This window comes from Ictidomys tridecemlineatus, chromosome 2 (assembly GCF_052094955.1).
Source record: "Ictidomys tridecemlineatus isolate mIctTri1 chromosome 2, mIctTri1.hap1, whole genome shotgun sequence".
NCBI classification, from domain to species: Eukaryota; Metazoa; Chordata; class Mammalia; order Rodentia; family Sciuridae; genus Ictidomys; species Ictidomys tridecemlineatus.
Window position 1 is genome coordinate 12,252,042 of NC_135478.1, and position 13,582 is coordinate 12,265,623.

General features: G+C 50.6%; 2 protein-coding genes and 1 non-coding gene across 12 annotated transcripts in view; 1 reads left to right on the forward strand and 2 right to left on the reverse strand.

Annotated features, from left to right (window-relative positions):
• Positions 1 to 489: 489 nt before the first annotated feature.
• Ephx3 (epoxide hydrolase 3) lies at positions 490 to 5,722 on the reverse strand. 4 transcript variants are annotated; one of them, XM_040290345.2, is made up of 8 exons: positions 5,642 to 5,722; positions 4,600 to 4,987; positions 4,348 to 4,433; positions 3,812 to 3,969; positions 3,541 to 3,669; positions 1,481 to 1,584; positions 1,254 to 1,390; positions 490 to 1,155 (listed from the first exon to the last, which is right to left on the reverse strand). In XM_040290345.2, exons 2-8 carry the CDS (start codon positions 4,840 to 4,842, stop codon positions 930 to 932), a joined length of 1,083 nt encoding a protein of 360 aa, XP_040146279.1. In that variant the 5' UTR covers positions 4,843 to 4,987; positions 5,642 to 5,722; the 3' UTR covers positions 490 to 929. The 4 variants fall into 4 exon arrangements, with proteins under 4 accessions (XP_040146279.1, XP_005333117.1, XP_040146277.2 ...); XM_005333060.5 differs by lacking the exon at positions 5,642 to 5,722 and adding an exon at positions 5,461 to 5,634; XM_040290343.2 differs by lacking the exon at positions 5,642 to 5,722 and adding an exon at positions 5,218 to 5,335.
• A 1,271-nt stretch (positions 5,723 to 6,993) lies between these two features.
• LOC120892073 (U6 spliceosomal RNA) lies at positions 6,994 to 7,100 on the forward strand. The gene has a single exon (XR_005736743.1). It is a non-coding gene; the product is annotated as a U6 spliceosomal RNA (small nuclear RNA).
• Positions 7,101 to 8,455: 1,355 nt separating this feature from the next.
• Brd4 (bromodomain containing 4) overlaps positions 8,456 to 13,582 on the reverse strand; it is an 85,840-nt gene continuing 80,713 nt past the window's right edge. For 5 of the 7 annotated variants that reach the window (XM_078037693.1, XM_078037692.1, XM_078037694.1 and 2 more), the window contains 6 exons: positions 11,571 to 11,683; positions 11,309 to 11,471; positions 11,044 to 11,174; positions 10,715 to 10,920; positions 10,376 to 10,631; positions 8,456 to 10,054 (listed from right to left, as the gene is read on the reverse strand). In XM_078037693.1, coding sequence (XP_077893819.1) covers positions 9,986 to 10,054; positions 10,376 to 10,631; positions 10,715 to 10,920; positions 11,044 to 11,174; positions 11,309 to 11,471; positions 11,571 to 11,683 — 938 coding nt within the window. In that variant the 3' untranslated portion in view covers positions 8,456 to 9,985. Of the gene's footprint in view, positions 10,055 to 10,375; positions 10,632 to 10,714; positions 10,921 to 11,043; positions 11,175 to 11,308; positions 11,472 to 11,570; positions 11,684 to 13,582 lie in introns of those variants that run through there. The other 2 variants (XR_013434190.1, XM_078037697.1) reach the window with 1 other exon arrangement.

A 13,582-nucleotide genomic window follows, 5' to 3' on the forward strand; every position in this document is an offset into this window, starting at 1 on the left:
AGATAGAAGTTGATGCTGGAGGTCCACCCTCCACTTCTAACCCCCTCATTTGAGGCCGGAGCCAGAAGCCTCCAGAGTCAGCAGAAACTTCAGTTAATCTGGAGCAGAAGATTCTAGGAGCCGAAAGGGAAAGCCCTCAGATCCCAGATGACCATACAGAGAGTTGGTCTCTTCCTATGCTGAGTCTAGAATCTCATGTTTGTTAACGGAGCCCAGAGATCTGAGACGGGCTGGCACAGGCTGGGGTGAGAGAACTTGACTTGAACTTGGTTATAATGGGGAAAGGGATCCTTGGGAGCTGCCCTGAGTCCAGCTGGAGGGGAATCTGCATACTCACCTGCCTTCCTAAGAGTGTAAGGTGGTCAGGAGATAGATAGGCAAGGAGGTCCCCCACTCTTAAACTAGGAACATTCTCACTGACACTAATAGAACTTTCTGCACTAATGTGACAATTGAGCACTTGAAATATAGCTACTGTGACTGAGGCACTGCATTTTAAATTGGATTTCATTTTAATTAATTCACATTTACATTGAAGTAGCCATCTGTGGCTAGCACTACCATATTGGATAGAATATTGGAGAAGACTTGAGATCCAGACTGGGAGCGAGAGACAGAAATATCAGTTTATAGTCTACACAGCACCTTTGGTAAGGAGGGTCAGAAACTAAATTCTAGAACCTAACTCCATGAAGGAGAGTTCCCAGGGTCCAAATGCTTGCAACACATGCATGCACACACCCATGCTGGACTGGTGTGCCTCAGGGAATCCACACATGCATTTGTGTGCCATCCAGAAGACTGACACCCAGGGCTGATCCAGGAGTTCACCATGTATGTATGTATACAGACTCCCAGGCACACAGAGATGATGTGTTCCTGAGTTTCTGTGTGCTTGTGTACCTGGGCAGGCAGGCGAGCAAGGGTCACTAGTCCAGCAGGTCTTGCAAAAAGGCCCACATGTACTGGTGCATCTCCTGGGGGTGGCTCTGGGGGATCCAGTGCCCCGCATCTGGCAGGATGTGGGCCTCCAGTCGGCCTGGCACAAAGCGTCTACTAATGGCTCCCACCAGCCCCACCTCCATGTAGGGGTCCTTCTCCCCCCACAGCAGCAGTGTGGGTGTGGCCAGCTCCTGGGGCTCCAGAGGGAAGTTCCTATGGCCAAGACAGACAGACAGACAGGCAGAAGGATGGCTACTCCTACTCCCTGTCCCTGGAACTCTTCTGCGCTTTTACCCTGGGTCCAGTCTTACCTGAAGAGGTTTCGGTAGTAGTTGATGGGCCCTGTGAGACCACCAGGCTGAGAGAAGTTATAAAGGAATGCCTCAAGTTCACTGGGGGTCAAGTGTGGGATGCCTGTCTTGTAGTGGGTGAGGGTAGTCTTCAGGATCTGGGCACAGAACAGGGCTCTGACTTCAGTGTCCAGCCTTCCTAGTCCCAACCTGCTACCCCACACCCCTAGGCCTCCACCCCTCTGCACCTGGAAGTCAGACATGGACAGCAATTTCTCTGGCAGCCAAGGAAGCTGGAACAGGAACATGTAGTTCGATCGGAAGAACTGGCCAATGTGGCGTATTGAGTAGTCTGGGAAGGGAATGAGGGGAAGACAACACAAGAGCTTGGGCCCGGAATGACTCTGCACTCTTGTATCCCAACACCCCTGTCAGGCACACAGTCCTCAAGAATACCGCCACTGCCTGCCTTGCTATGAAGACACTTTGTCCCATTCCTGGCCCAGGTACCAGCTTTCTTCCTTGCCAGGTAGTCACTGTATTCACAGTGCCTCCCTCTACCTCTTCGAAGCTCCCACAGCCACCAGTATGCTTCTGCTGCCTAGGCCTGGAAGCATTCACTGGCATTTATGTGCCAGGTCTGGTTCTAGACTTTGGAGACCCAAAAGTGAATAGGACAGAAAAACTTCCTGCCCTCAAGGAGCTTTCAATCTAGAGTTGGAAACAGATAGGAAACAACAATGGTGGTGGGGGCTGAGCAGTTTTGACTACAATGGTGGGAATTAAAATCAAGTGAGGGCTGGAGGGATAGTTCAGTGGTAGAACACTTGCTTGTCTAGCATGCATGAAGCCCTAGTTTCAACCCCCAGTAAGACAAAAAGTAAATAAATAATAATTAAAATCAGGTGATATGGGTGGGGATAGAGTATAAATAGCAGACAGAGCCCAAGCTTAACATGCTTGAAGCCCTGTGTACAATCCCCAGGAACAAACTCACCCCCCAAAATGCCCCAAATCAGGTGATGTGATAAGACATTGGGTGGACAGAAATGACCATCTCATGCTATTATAGCAGTGGTTGCTTAGTTGTCTATGTCTTCACCACCAAGAAAGCATTCAACCTCCCTCGTCTCAGTCTCTTCTAGGTGGAACATATTTTTGTCTAAGACCAGGAGCCCTGGGTAGGTTACTGTATACAGGCTCCCTGTTAGAGGCAACCTGTAAAGGTTGAACGTTGCTCATCTGAAAATCTGAAATGTTCCAAAATTCAAAAGTTTTGAATGCTAACATGATACCACAAATGCAAAATTTCACACTGGACCTCTGATGGGTCATGTCTATAAACTTTTTTAAAAATATTTTTATAGTAGATGAATATAATACCTTTATTTTATTCTTATGTGGGCTGAGGATCAAACCCAGTGCCTCACACATACTTGGCAAGTGCTCTACCAACTGAGCTATAATCCCAGCCCTCTACAAACTTTTTTTTACATATAAAATTGTTAAAAACTATTCTACAGGGGGCTGGGGTTGTGGCTCAGTGGTAGAGCGCTCGCCTTGCATGTGCAAGGCGCTGGGTTTGATCCTCAACACCACATAAAAATAAATAAATAAATAAATACAACTACAACTAAAAAAAAAAAAAACCCACTATTCTACAAATTACCTTATGTCTGAGTGCAAGGTATATATGAAAAAATGAACTATTTCTTTTTTTCTCTTTTTTTCCCCCCAGTACTGGGGACTGAACCCAGAGGGTCTTAACCATGGAGTCACCTTCCCAGCCCTTTTTGTATTTTATTTAGAGATGGTCTCGCTGAGCTGCTTAGGGCCTCATTAAGTTGCTGAGGCTGGCTTTGCACTTGTGATTCTCCTGCCTTAGTCTCCCAAGCCACTAGGATTACAGGTGTGTACCTCCACACCTGGCTGAATTATGAATTATTTCATGTTTAGACTTCAGTCCCATTTTACTATGTACAAATTGTAAAATCTAAAAATTTTGAAATCTGAAATACTTCTGGTCCTAGGCAACAACTTTTTTTTTCAGTGCTGGGGATTAAATTTAGGCCTCAACCATGCTAGATAAGCATTTTAGCACTAAGCTATAATCCTTCAACTTGTATTTGAAAGTGCTTAAAAAATGTGGGTCACTCTTAAGTGTGCTGTCATTGATTTTCAATTGAGAAGTGACACAGGGAAGGGATCCAAGTTCACTGCTATACTCCTAACCCTTGGCATGAATGGAGAAGTGCAAATACAAACGTATACCCGTGTACGCTGGCACATCCCAGCCTTCATGACACACCTTGGTACACTGACATGGGGGGAGCGCTGACCACAACCATCCGCTCTACCAGGGATGGGAAGTAGATGGAGAAATTCCAGGCAAGGAGAGCGCCCCAGTCATGGCTCACAAGGATGCACTTGGAGTAACCTGGAGGACAGAGGAGTTGGTGTAAGATGTCAGGTAGGAGTGAGGCAGGGTGGGCAACATGAGTCCCAGCAAGGAGTAAGAATGAGGAGATGGGCATGTACAGGATGGGGGAAGCCTTGTCTGAATGGGGTTGAGTCCTCACCCAGGCCCAGGATAACATCCTGGATGTCAGCCATCAGCAGGTCGATGGTGTAACAGTCCACATCTCTTGGTGCATCAGAAGGGCCATAGCCACGCAGGTCCACAGCCACGACATGGAAGTGGCTCTCGAACTCCCTGAGCTGGTGGCGCCAGGAGAACCTGCTCAGCAGGAGGGAGTGTGGGGGGAAGTTGAGTCAGGGCCCCCAGGAGGCACTTCCATCCTACACACAACAGAGACTGGTAACCCCACCTTCCTGCTCTGGACTTCCCAGAAGAAAGGATGGGGGAAACCCAGGCAGATGCAGAGGCCAGCTGTACTCCAAATACAGGTCAGCTTCAATCTCAATGCTTCTTTGTCCCATCCCCTCAGGATCTACAGATCCCAGGCATCCTGGTGGTCTCCCTGCCCTCTTGGCACTGTCTGGGCCCTATAATCTGCTCTGTAACCCTAGGACTGCTCAGCCCTCATCCCCACTTCTTGGGTGCCCTAGTGGTGGGAGCTCCACAGCTCCCCAGTCCCATGTGCCCCAGACGTACCAGTTCTCCGGAAAGCCATGTAGAAACAGCATGAGAGGCCCCTTGCCGTGGCCAGCGGAGACATAGTGCAGACGAAGACCAGAGCTCTGCGGGAGGGCAAGATGAAAGCCCTTTGAATCTTTCCTTCCTAGACTAGAACCCCCAGGACTCTGTACTGAACCGGATTTGGACTCAATTATTTCCTCTTTGCTCATCGTATCCCAAACCCTTGAGATCCCACAGCCCCAACGGCGCCCGCCCGCAAGCACTTACCCTGAGGCTCAGGAAGTCATGCTTGCCCAGTGTGGGGTCCTTCAGGCAAGCGGGAGCCGCTCGCCTGGGGCGCCCACAACAGCCACGTCTGGGCCGGCACAGCACGTGCGTGAGCGCGATGCAGCCATAGATTGCCCCGGCCACCAAAGCTGCCGAGTACACTAAACTCCACATGAAGGCACGCAGCAGCTTCAGCGAGAGGCGCGACGGCGCCAGCAGAGCAGTCACCACCAGCTCCGGCATGTTGCCGTGCCCCGGGATGACGACAGTGCTGCGGTCGGGAGCGTGGGCCAGAGGCTCTGGCAGCAGTGGCGAGGCGGGATCCGGCCCGGGGAGCCCACCGCCTTTGGTCTGAGGACCCTCCGTGCCGTCGGCGCTTTGAGACTCGCTGAGGGAATAGATAGTCAGCTCAGACGGAAACCGCCACCGCACAAGACTCACCTAAAGTGTCAGGTAAACACCTGGGTGTGACACAGCCAAGGAACAAGTCTAGGTAGGGTGCTGGGACAGAGACCTCGAAGACCTGGCTTAGGTGGCTGGGGAGGGGCCTTGGGGGAAAAGAGGAGGCGTGGGCGGGGCCTAGGAAGGTCTGGGTGGAGCTTAAGACAGGGACTAGACCTGGGAGGACACCTGCAGCAGGTGGGTGGGTCTAAAGGCAAGAGGGAAATTCGGAATCCAGACAAACGCAGACCCTGTGCGAAATGGGCGGGGCCTCGGATGAAGGGGCGTGCATATATAGGTGGGTGGAGCATGAAGGAGGTGGGGCCTAACATTGGGCGGAGAAGGCTGGAGGCTTGGCCAATGAACTGAAGCTGGCCTGTAGCTCGGCCAATGAGATAGAGAGGCGGGGCCGGAACCTACTATGGTAGATTCGAAGGCCCGGAAGCGGAAGAACAGGCAATGCTGTGGCGGTTAATCGAGGCAACCCGAAGAGGTCTCGGTCTCGGAAGCCTCGGCTACCATCCCACCCGAGTGGCTCCCGCCTTGGAGCGCGTGGCCTTCTCCTTGGCTTGACTTCGTGGGACCCAGCAGCATACTTCACCTAGTCCTGGTTCCAACGGCGAGTCCTGAGGCCTCTGCCCCGTCCAGTTCTCCTGTTGGTCCAGCGGGCCCACCAGCCCGCCCCTACACGGCTGTGATTGGACAGTGGCGGCCATTGATGTCCAAGCGACAGGTCCTGGACTGAGACCGGGATCTGGGCTCCGCCGGTAGAGAACAATGAAGAGGAAACCTCGACTCCTAGAGGATAAAACCAGCTTGGAAGCTGGAGGAGGGCCGGGGCGATTGGGGCCTTGGCGGCAAGAGGAAGCTGCGCCAGGCATGATGGAACCCTGGGTCAGAGCCAAGTCCCTACAGGAGCCACCTTCTTCCCTACCTCTTGCAACCCTCCCCGGAGATATCAGGGATGGACACTCATTTAACTCTTATAGCAAGAGTTATTAAGTATAGATAATATTATTATGACGCTCTTGCATTACGGATCCATGAACCTCAAGTTTCAGGACGAAGACGTTTGCCTGAAGTCATACAAACAGCAACCCAGAAAGATTTACTGAGGAAAGCATTAATCTGTGGTTCCAATCCCACAGCCATTGGAAAGCTTTTAGATTCTGATGGTTACTTATAATGTGTGTCTGTGGCTATTTATTTTCCGATTTGAAGCATTATTCACTTACTTGCATTACCACCAGTGGATACCCTTTTCCATTTTTACTTTCTTGGTTTCATCTAACTTAAAACTCTATCTTCACCGCCCACCTCTTTCCAGTTACTTATTTTTGTGGTGCTGGGGATTGAACCCAGGGCCTGGTGGATGCGAAGCAAGCACTCCACCAACTGAGCTAAATCCCAGCCCTATCTTTCCAGTTATTTATAGCGTCTCAGAAAGGAATGACACTACCGATTACACATTGCCTATATTTTTTGATTTTGGTGGTTCTGGGCATAGAACCCAGGGGCACTTTACCACTAAGCTATATCTGCAGCCGTTTTTACTATGAGACAGGATCTTGATAAGTTGTTGAAATTCGTCTAGAACTTTTTATCCTCCTGCCTCAGCCTCCCAAGTAGCTGAAATTACAGGCTTGTGCCCAGCCATTGCACCAACTTTTGTTCTCTAGGCTTCAGCACCTACCTTTCTTGATTAGCCTGTATCATTACTTTTTTTTTGGTCCTGGGGATTGAACCAGAGCCTTGTGCAACTGCCCCATAACTGTTTATTTCATCAAATCAGACCTCTGACAACTTTATGGTCCCAGAATCTTTTCCCAACTCTGGAATCTGGCTGTATGGCTGGCTGCTCTAAGTGTCTGGGAACATCTCTTCTTGAACAAACCCTGACCCTGGCACCCACTTTACCCTTCCTCCCAACTCTGCCCTCAAAAAGACAGTAGTGTGCTCACTTCCATAGCACTTATACTAAAAGTGGAATTGATTACAGAAAATTAGCATGGCCCCTGCACAAGGATGACTCACAAATTCCCCAAGCACTCCATAGTAAAAAAATAAATAAAAAATAAAAAGCAGTAGTCATAGAAGGGTAATTTTATATTCAGTACAAATGTTTATTTTTGCAATGAGAACTGCACAAAAAAAAAAGAACCTTTAGTATATAAGTGAAAAGTCTACGAATTCCCTTCTACAAATGTCTAAAGTGTTTTAATACAAGTCTCAGATTCACTGACATGATTATTGGCCAAGCGATCCGTGCATACAGTACAATGGGGCTTGTACACACCTCTTAACTTGTATAGGACTAAGATTTCTAGTACTGTGGGAGGGATTTGGAAATGGCCAGAAAAATTAAATAAATCCCAGTTCTAATTACAACCCAGTTAGAGAAACATCAGAGGGGTGTGGAGAAGGCCATGGCAGAGTTAAAAATCTTTAGCAGGAAGGTGCAGACAAAACTATCCAACTCAACCACTGACTCAGCCTGGGAAGTTTCTGAACAAAACAAATAACAAAAATGAAGAACGTGAGATGAGATGGAAGAAACCCCCCAAAACCAAAATATGTCAAATTTGAACTGGCACAGTTCAAACAGGCACAGGTATATGAAGTGCCTGGGGTGGGCAGGGACACTGAGGAAGTGGGGGGGCCACTGACTGGATGCCTTAACTACACCCTCCCTAGGAGGTTTGGCAGATCCTAAACAAGACAAGGAAGGATCTTCATGGTTGAAAAAGGGGAATGTGGGTTAATAAACAGTGCTAGAAATGTTTCAGTTTGTTACCGCATACAAATAAATTATATGCTTGAACCTTACAACCTTGGGGCTGTTCTTGGTGCCACCCATACCTTGTGGCTGGGGTATGTGCGTACGGTAAGCCCACTGGCAGGGAGGCCACTTGTGGGCTTTCTGGAGTGGAAATGTGTGCGTTCTTGTGTGTGTGTGTGTGTGAGAACAAGGATCCTATTTTAGGGGAATGTACACTTACCTAAGAATATCTGGTTAACCCTGAGCTTAAATGAAAGGAGGAGTTAGGTTGAGGCAAGCAAGGTGGGATAAGTGGCCCAAATCCTTTGGTAAGTGGGGGACAAGGTGGAGGACAGCAAATAGGAAAAGTACGGTCTGGAGTTTGGCCAAAGTTCTATTGGGGCATGTCACCCACCTAGGCCAAGGTCCACAGGAAGGATGATGGGTTATCTGGGCTCCCTGTCACACTTTCAGCTTGGGGTGGCTGCTGTGAGCCTAAGTGGCTCCTGCCCAGGAAAAGCAGAAACAGGCTACAGGAAAGGGGTTATGTTGTCATTGTTGATAGTTCTTGTGGCCTAGGTCCTGAGAGAAGAGAGGAACCTGGGCCTAGCCTAGGCAACAGTTGGTTCACAAAGAAATGTCAGGGAGACACCAGCATTAAAAAAGAGAGATGTGTTTATTCCATGATCAGTACAGACCAAATGCATATTCACCGTATGAAAGTCAAACCAGTCAGTGACTCCAGAGTTTGGCCAACACTGAGGCACCAGCATCGTGGTGTAGTGGGTTCTCATGGCACTCATAACCTCGCCAAGGGCTCCAATTATTTAAAAAAAAAAAAATTATGGGAGGGAGCAGCCAACTGGTTGGGACTGGGTACTGGGCAGGGAAAGCCTCTGCCTCAGTCTGTGCCCCTTCACCCCCTAGTTCCTGGAGCCCACCTAATCCTCAGTCCCTTCCTTTCTTGGTTAAAAAACAAAAACAAAACAAAACAAAAAACCCCCAAAACAAAACACAGACTTGACATTAAAAAACAAAGAAAGAAAAGCCAACAAATGGCAGGAAGAAGGGGATCGCAGCTTTCTGGTTTATAATTAAAAATAGACTAATAAGAGTTTGAAACCGAGTAAAATATAGGCAGGTTTGTTTTTTTTTTTGCTTTTTTTTTTTTGTGGATTTTTTTTGAGTTTTGTTTTTTTACACTGGTTTGGTGGAGTCACCAACAAACTTCAAACAAAGATATGTCAACTATGTTCACTATACAGTACAGCCACGGTCACACACTACCCACAGTGCGGTGGGAGCCGCCGCTCAATGAGACGATCACACCATTTCGGAGATAAGCAGTGCCATTGTGTCTGGAGAAGAGAGAATTAAAAATAAAATAGAATTCAACAACAAAAATATATATATATAGAAAAAAAAAAACAAAAAACAAAAAACAGAAACACAGGTGGGAAGGAACTGACTTTGGTTGGTGGCCTCACTCCCCGGACAAGGCCCGCCCACACTCATGGGACGGTCACCTCGATCAGAATTGCCATGGACACACACACACCTCCACGGCACTATTCCCTTTTGCACAAGCGAACACTTATAGAGAGCGGCTCTCAATTAAAGGCTTGTGGGGGGAGGGGAGGGAGGGGTCTGTTCAAGGCAAAGTCAGTGCCAGCAAGGGGATGTGGGCCACTGCCCTCGTCCGCTGCAGCCCACTTGGACCTGTCCTGGCCTCTTAGGAGCAAGCGGCGATGGCTAGGGTGTGGGGAAAGACTCCCATCAGGCAGGACGTCACAAACGTCATGTTCTCAGGGACAGAAAATCAGTCTCGGTGGCGGCAGCGACAATGTCCTGTGTATACTGTGTAGACATTTGGCGGAGAGAAGGGCTTCTGCCCCACACATGGGGACACAGGCCTTGAGTCCGGCCGGCACTTGCTCTTGCTCGTATTGAGGCGTGCTCTGAGCTGACGTCCTGTGAGAGGGGTGGTGGGACGTCCCTCCGGCTGGCTGTAAGGCAGATGGGCTCTGCAATCTTCAGCTGCCCTTCAGGCCTGCCCTGGGCATAGCATGCAGTAGGGCCAGGCCTGGAGACACCCTGGCCCCTGCTACCGCCTCCACTGCCGTCCCTAACACTATGGAGAGTCAATGTTTTGCCAGAAAATCAAAGTCAGAAGTCACCTAGGCGCTCTCAGAAAAGATTTTCTTCAAATATTGACAATAGATCACTTTGAAAATTCATGTCAATCGTAGCTGCCATCTGGAGAAAAAGAGGAAGGAGGGTGGGAATGAGTTCAGGTGCCCTGCTTCTACTGTGACTCTAAGACTTTCTCTATACCTACCACCCATGTTGTCTGGGTTTGGCCCCTCACACCTTCCCTGGGATTCTTCCCTCAGCGCCCATTCTCAAAGCACTTGGGCCATTTATTTCCCAGTTGAGCCACCTCTGAGACCAGAGGTTAGCCTGGAGTGCACTGGCAGGCCTGGGCTCACTATCTGCCCCTCCCGCTCCTAGACCTCCTTTGCCAGTTCCTTCAGGTAGACTTCTGCCCAAGAGTCCCCACTATGGTCCCAAACTCACGGCCTCCCGGCGCCTTCGCTCCTGCTCCCGCTTCCTGGCCAATTCCCTCTGCTGGTCCAGCATGGACTGGGGCTGGGAGCTTTGGGCTTGGGGGGTGGCGGCGGCAGCCACAGCGGCAGCCTGCTGCTGCTGCTGCTGCTGCTGCTGCTGCTGTTCCTGCCGCTGCTGCTGTTGCTGCTGCTGTTGCTCCTGGCGTCGCCGTGCCTCCTCATGGGCTCGCCGTGCCTGCTCCAGTGCATCTTCGTCCTCTCGGCTCCTGGGCAGAGCAGGGCCCTGGGTCAGCCTGGGGCCTTGGTGTGGCCCTGAGAGCCCCGATGCCCTGCCCGGACCACAGCCCACCTCATGCGCTCCTGCCGCAGTCGCTCTTTCTCCTTCTCTGCATGCTCAGCCTGTGCCTTCAGGGCCTTCTCACGCTCTTCCTTCTCCCGGGCAGCACGGCGAAACTGTTCGAAACTATCACTTGATGACTTGGCTGTAGAGGATGGGGTAGTTGGATGCTTCTGTACCAGGCTTGCCCAGGAGCCCATGTTCTTGATTTTCAGGTCCTGCAGGGCAGAGAAATGAAGAAGAGTGAGAAGCCTACTATGCTTGAGTAGGGAGCTCATGTCCTCTAAGGTGCCTCCCTGGTGTGGAGGACCTCAGGGCTACCATAGGCCTATTATCTCTACCTTTTTGGGTGCCACTGGCGTCTTAGGCTCCTGTTTCTGTTTCTCCTTGTCAGGGGCCCCTGGAGGGGCTGCATTCTGTTCAGGGGGCCGGATCACAGGTCTCCCAACATCCACAGGCTTCAACTCAGGTCCTGGAACACAAACAGCCTGTGGGCAGGGGCCCACCTTATCCCGGTAGGGTACAATCCATGGCCCCAGAGTTAAGCTCATGTCTGGCACAGAGCTGGGACCCTGAGCTCCAGCTGTGGGCATGGAGGGCACTCACGCTGGGGCAGGTGGACTGGGGCCTTGATGCTCTCTGGGTGTTTCGGGGGCTCCGGCCTCAGAGAGGGACTGAAGGGCTCACTGCGGATGATGGGTGAGTGGATTTTCTCCTCTTTCACCACCACAAGGGGCTGGGGCTGGACCACTGAGGCCTTATGCAAATCCTGAAAGAGCAGAGGCACAATGGTTGGTGAGGCAGGCAGACACCCCTGGCTGTGGTCCATGTCTGCCCCTGAGGGCTGTGACCCAGCTTGGCCCTTTACCTGCTTCTTAGGCTGGACATTTTGCTGGGGTGGAGACTGGTGGGTCAGGCTCTGGAACTGTGGCATCTGGGGGGAATGTATCATAAGCGGGGAGGGGGCTTCTCGGAGGTGACCTAGGAGAGGGCACAAGGAGTATGTCAGGGAGCTAGTGTAGAGGCGACCAGCCCTGGGCCTTGAGTAAACTAGAATGGGAAGGGAAAGCCTGGAAGTAGAACCAGCATGAGGCCTGGTCAGGCTTCAAAGAGTAAAGATCCTCTACTGGGCCTGCCTGGTAAGGATTTGATTCCCCTCCTCCAAAGGGCTGAGTGCTCCCTATCTCTCAGGATATGGGGCCCTTTCAGCCACGTCCCTGGGCTGAGTGCTCAAAGGGCTTTATGGAGTCCCATGACACCAGTACTAGTATATTGATCTTCTACATACCAGATGCAGGAAGCTTTGAAAACCACACTTCCTGATATGTGGGGTTCTCAGGTGGGGTCCAGGGACTAGTAGTTTTTGAAAGTAGTTTTAGTTCTGAAGTGTGGCTTGGGCTAAACACAAGGATGTCAACTCAAAAGGATGAACCTGGCTAACCTCCCTGCTTTTCCTCTGAGCAACCTGGCCTACCTGGGTGGTTGCTGAGTATCTGGGGCTTAGTCCCTGGGGGTGAGGGTGGGGATCTTCAGGATCCTTCCTAAAGTCCTACACCCTAACTCAGCTTATCTGCAAAACGGGCAAGACAGAGACAGGACTCTACCTGAACACAGCAGGTAGAAAAGATCCGAGGGCTTCAAGCTAGCCCACTATGTGGCTAGGGGAGACCCAAAGAGTTGCAGGTCAAGAGGAATTCTGGACAGCCCTGCTGCTGGCCACTGGGAAATGGACCATGGAGTACTTCAGTCTTCTCAGTGGTACAGTAAGGAAACTGAAACCCAGGTCATAGTGAGCCAGCCCCTCAGGTCTGGGCAAGGAGCCAAGTCCCACCCAATCCAATGCAACCCCGACACCCTTCTGCTCAAATCCTTGCCTGAAAGAGGTCTTGCCACCTGATACAGTTTGGCTAGTTACAGCTCAGGACAAGCCACACTATCCACAAAAGTAAGCACTGCCTTTCCAATGTGCTCTGAGTTCGACTTCATGCTTCTCACTGAGCAATCTAATTTGGTCCTATATGTTGACCTCCTCCAGGTCCTGCTTCAAAGCCACTGTCTATCAGCAAAGGTACTCCTGGGTCCTCCAAGGGCCCCCCAATTGAAGGTCCCTATCTTGGTAAGCCTGGAGTAGACCATAATGCCCCAGGTGTGTCATACCCTCATGTTACTCTCTAAAGTTAGGTCTCACACCTCCCTACAAAAAACACTAATAAAAGTTGCTTGGAGCCTACACTGTGGCAATGTTTGCCCTGTTCTTAAAGCCTCATAACCCTGTGGGGTTGTTTTTATTGGTCTTGACCCTACTTCTCATTGTAGTGAGTGGACCCCTTTGGATGTTACCATCTTCTTCTGCTGGCCTGGGTTTTAGCCTGGTTCCAGTGATCCACAGGCCACATGAATACGACAGGCTCTCATCTAGGGCTAGACCCTTGGGCCAATGCTGTAAGGAACCATCCACCTGCTGGTGGCTGTAGAGGGATGGCACAGAAAAGCTGACCAGGTGCCCAGGGATGCCGGCTGAGCCTCTGTGGAACTCTTGACAACTTAGTTTTTGGCTCAAAGACCCCAGCTGGGTTTTAACCCTCACCACTCCTTATGCCCCTTCCTAGGCTGTAGGAGTTTGAGTGGGGGTTTGGGATTCAAAGAGTTGGCCTGACGTCCTAGGCTATTGGCCTAAGCTGCCTGAAATGCCAGTTCTTCTGTCATCTGTTGATCACCTTCCTCCCACAGGGAAGCTTGGCCTGCTCTGGGCTGAGAACAGCCCCAGCTGCACAGTGATGAAGCCCTACACCAGTTTTTCCCAGGGAGGACAGACAGCTGCTCTCAGATTAGGACACGGGCAATCCATTTGGCACCTGGAAGCTTTTGTTGGGTTTAGGA